This window comes from Camelina sativa, chromosome 8 (genome assembly GCF_030686135.1).
Source record: "Camelina sativa cultivar CO46 ecotype springtype chromosome 8, ASM3068613v1".
In the NCBI taxonomy this organism is placed as follows: Eukaryota; Viridiplantae; Streptophyta; class Magnoliopsida; order Brassicales; family Brassicaceae; genus Camelina; species Camelina sativa.
Window position 1 is genome coordinate 12,625,907 of NC_141887.1, and position 4,908 is coordinate 12,630,814.

The 4,908-nt window shown below is 41.5% G+C and overlaps 1 protein-coding gene across 1 annotated transcript; it reads right to left on the reverse strand.

Annotated features, from left to right (window-relative positions):
* Positions 1-465: 465 nt before the first annotated feature.
* On the reverse strand, positions 466-3,952 carry LOC147940017 (uncharacterized). The gene is made up of 7 exons (XM_087461110.1): positions 3,266-3,952; positions 2,887-3,115; positions 2,224-2,300; positions 1,320-2,060; positions 1,005-1,015; positions 731-855; positions 466-674 (listed from the first exon to the last, which is right to left on the reverse strand). Exons 1-7 carry the CDS (start codon positions 3,950-3,952, stop codon positions 466-468), a joined length of 2,079 nt encoding a protein of 692 aa, XP_087317236.1.
* Positions 3,953-4,908: the final 956 nt, after the last annotated feature.

Sequence of the window (4,908 nt, forward strand, 5' to 3'; positions counted from 1 at the left end):
TTAAAAAAACCTTAGTGTAGAAAACCACTTGGGAAAAACTATACATAAGGGAAAAAAGTGTAGGTGCCATATTGGGAACCTATGGCCGAGTAAGATCTTTAAGGCCAAGCTTGGAGTGAATGTACTCACATACTCGTGGACTGGCGGCTTTGGTGAGTACATCAGCCGATTGTTCCGAGCTTTCAGTGTGACATGGGAGAACAACTCTAAGTTTGATTTGTTCTCGGACTTTGTGACAATCGACTTCAATGTGCTTGGTCCTTTCGTGGAACACCGAGTTTGTTGCTATATGGATGACGGCTTCGTTATTACAGTGCATTGTGATTGGCTTTGATGATTCGACTCCAAGGTCCTTTAGTAGAGCTTTGAGCCACATCAGTTCGGTAGTGAGTTTTCTCATGGCTCTATACTCGGCTTCAGCGCTTGATAGTGAGCCCACCTTTTGTTTCTTACTTTTCCATGTGACTAAGTTTCCTCCAAGGAATGTGCAGTAGCCAGTGGTTGAACGACGGTCTTCACGATCTCCACATAATCAGCATTGCAATATCCCACAAGTTCAGTACTCTCATTGCGTCCCAACCAAATGCCTTGTCCCGGTGGCTCTTGATGTATTTGAGTATCCGGTTCACCATGTTCCAGTGGTGTATGGTCGGATTTTGCATGTGCTGGCTCGCCTGGTTCACGGCAAAACAAATATCAGGCCGTGTGATAGTAAGATATATGAGTTTACCTACTAGACGCCGATATGGTTTGACATCTTTGAATGGAGCTACATCAAGCTCCCCCTTTCCTCCTGCTTTATAGTTTTCTTCAAGTGGTGTTGAGACTGCTTTTGATCCAAGTTTCCCTGCTTCACTCAAAAGATCAAGAGCATATTTCCTTTGTGATAGAAATAATCCTTCTTCAAATCTATATACTTCAATTCCAAGAAAATATTTAAGTTCTCCTAAATCTTTCATATCAAAAACTGATTTGAGAAAGTCTTTTGTGTCTTGAACTCCTACCTTGTCATTCCCTGTGATGATAATATCATCAACGTAAACGAGAATGACTACAATACCTTTGTCTCTTGGCACTCCTGCTTTATATCTTACATATCATCAACGTAAACGAGTATGGTCAGCCTCCGATTTGCGAAATCCTCTCTCAAGTAAGGTGGTGCTTAACTTATGGTACCACGCTCTTGGAGACTGTTTGAGACCATAGATAGCCTTGTTGAGTTTGAGTACTCGTCCTGGACCAATGGTGTCTTCTAAGCCCGGTGGAGGTCTCATGTAAACTTCATCTTCAAGTTCTCCTTGTAAGAATGCATTCTTAACATCCATTTGCCACAGTTCCCAATCTAGGTTTGTTGCCAAGGAGAGGACCACTCGAAATGTATGAAGCTTTGCAACTGGTGCAAACATATCTAGATAGTCCTCCCCATACGTTTGTGTAAATCCTCTTGCGACAAGCCGCACCTTATAGCGTTCGATCTCCCCATCACTCTTGTACTTGATAGTGAAGATCCAGCGTGATGTCACGACTTTCTTGCCTTTAGGAAGGTCAGCTTCGTCCCATGTGTGGGTAGATTCAATGGCCGAGCGTTCAGAACTTACAGTGTCTCGCCATTCTTTATGCTCTTTGGCTTCATCATAGCTATGTGGGATCCAATGCTTGTCAATTTTACCAAGAAACGCCTGATGATCCAATGGAAAATGTTCAAGAGTGCAAACAGCTTGGATAGGGTGAGCCACGACCACATTGTTGTAGTAGACCCGTGTATTACGCTTGAGACGTTCGCTTCTGCGTAAGGGAACTATAGCCTCCAGAACTTCACTCACTTCATCCTCATTATCTGTTGGTACAAATTCAGCTTCACCGGAGTTGTCATCTATATGAACTGAATTTAAACCATCGTCATCATCGTGGGACGGTGGCGATACACTTTCGGTTTGGACACCAAGATTGTTGTTATCAGCCAGGGGCGGTTGCTGAGTGGTGCCATCGTCTTGAGTAGGCATTGTAGGTGATGTTGACTCCGATGAATTTGGTCTGGCCCGAGTAGTTTCCACCCCAAGCTTCTCAAGGATAATTCAGAGGTTGTTGGCTCAATCGGATGGAGATGTAGTCAAGTCTTTGATGGTATCCCAATTCTTCTCATCAAAATATCCCTTTGACTCCACAAATTTAACATCATGTGAGACAAGAACTCGCTTTGTGTCCGGCTGATAACACTTGTACCTTTTTGCGTGGTAGAGTAGCCGATAAACATACTCTTAATACTCTTTGCGTCGAGCTTGTCACGATGCTCACGTGGTCTAAAGACATAACACACACAACCAAAGACTCATAAGTGAGCAAAACTTGGTTTTTCTTTGTTCAATACCTCAAATGGTGAGATGTCTTGAAGGATCTTGGTAGGTGTTCGATTGATAAGATAGCATGCGGCTAACACGACATCTCCCCAAAAGCGTTTTGGAACATTGGTGTGAAATATCATGGACCTTGCTACCTCCATGAGATGTCTATTCTTCCTTTCAGCAACCCCACTTTGTTGTGATGTGTAAGGACAACTTGTTGGATGAATAATTCCATGATTGGCGAGATGTTGTGTGAAGACATGACTTGTGTACTCCCCACCATTATCTAATTTCAAAATTTTAATCTTTGCATTATAGTGGTTAGTCACATAAATTTGAAAATTAGTAAATGCCTCAAGAACCCTATCTTTAGATGGAAGCAAAGTTAACCAACTATATTTGGATTTTTCATCAATAAAAGTGACAAAATATTTTTGATTTTCTCTAGATAGGCATGGACATGTCCAAACATCTGAATGAACCAAATCAAAACAATTTTCATAAATAGTCATAGACTTAGGAAAAACAGACTTGCAATGTTTACCAAGAAGACAAGCCTCACAATCTTCATTTTTAAAAGACATATTGGGAAACATAAGTTCTAAAGCTCGGAAATGAGGATGTCCTAGTCTAGCATGCCAAACAGGACTATTAGCCTTAACAATAATTGAACTAAAACAAGAAGATAGAGACGGAGCTAGGTTCGAATCCTCAAGCACATAGAGGTCATCATTCGAGACTCCTTGGCCAAGCACTCTACTTGTGTCAATATCCTGAAAATAGACATTGTTAGGACCAAATATTGCATAACAATTTAAATCAGTAGTAGCTCTCTTGACTGATAACAAATTTGAAGTAAAGCTAGGCATGTAAAAAGCTTTAGAGGGTTTATCAAATAATTTTAGGTTACCAATGCCTTTAACTGGGACTGTTTCTCCATTAGCTATAATCACATTTCCATTTGCTGGTTTAATTTCACTAATTAACTTACAATCGCTAATCATGTGATGAGAAGCTCCAGAATCAATAATAAGAGGTTTAGTAGAGTTTAAGGCGAGATAAGAGTTACTGGACGCCTCTTTGAGGGCTTTGATAAGAACGTCCAGGTTCGACTTCCTCACCAGCTCCGAAGACGCCGCTAAAGCAGCCCTATTACCCTTCGGAGTATGGCCATTTGGTGTGGAGGTTGTTGTTTCTCCCACCATGTTTGCCTGGTGAGCTCTTGGTCCTCCACGAATTGGTCCTCCACGATTGATACGAAGATGGGGATGAAGAATCCAGCATCGGCTCTTGAAGTGACCAGTCTTCGTGCAATGTTCACAAAATGGTGGATTCTTGTCTTCATGCTTGAAGTATCCTTTGTTTGCAGTAGCAATCTCCACCTTGTTGGCTGTCACAAGCTCTCCTTTGCCTCCAAATTGCCCTATAGAGCCATGTTCTTTTTGAATCTGGTTACAAACATCATCAAGGCTTGGGAGCTTGTCCGACCTCAAAATGTGCTTGATGAGGTTGCTGTAAGAGGGGTTTAGTGTCAAGAGTAGGCCAAAAATTTTGTCTTGTTCACGCGTTTCGTTTAGGACTGCCGGATCAACAGTCGGTGGTCGAAGCATCTCTAGTTCAGCCTAAAGAGATCTGAACTTGCCAAAGTGTTTGGTGAACTCCATATCCTCTTCATTGAGGTTGTTGATGGCGTGTTTCATCTCAAAGATGCGGTTGACATTTGTGACATTTCCAAACACATTTTGGAGTGTGTCCCATAGATCCTTTGCGGTTTTGCAATATGAGTAGGCGCATCAAGGGAGTTTTGGATGATGGCTAGAACACCTTGATCTTCTTGGAACCACTTGTCTTCTCCATTGGTGACAAGATCCTTGTTGTCTTCAGTGGTTTTGCTACTCGGAGCTTCACTTGTAGTGATATGGGACCAAAGTCCTCGGCCACATAGGGCTGTTTTTGTGGTCCTTGCTCACAATAAGTATTTCTCTCCTTTGAGAGTGACTGGAACAATCAAGGTTTTGGCGCTCTCCTTGATAAACTGACCGTTGGTTAAGTGAATTGTCCAATGGGTAAAGAGAAAGAAAATTTTAGAATTCGACGAAAGGACTAAGAATTCTGGTGCGGAAGAGTTTGGTGGGTGTGAGAATCAAAAAGAGGAGCGTTCTGCTCTGATACTATGTAAGTTTTGATGTAGAAAGAATGAACTTGTGATGAGTGAATGTGTAGAGTAAGGAAGAAGAGTAGAAACCGTAGAGTGTAAGAAGATTAAAGAGAGTGTGCGAGAGAGTAGAGTATGGTGGAGAAAGAGATAATCTCTTTTCTTACTAAAATTGGTTCCTAGTTACAATCTATTTTTTTTTTTTTTTTTTTTGACAATCTGTTACAATCTAATTATAGACTATACAAAGTAGCATATTCTCTACAAGATTCTATGCACAAGTTACATGGTTGAAAGTGACATGCCTTCCTTAAACAAACATGTGACTCTTGTTTGACTTCTCTTTGGTTCCCACATGCTTGAGCTCGACAACGGTCACTTGATGGAAGGATCTAGGGACTTTGTGACCGT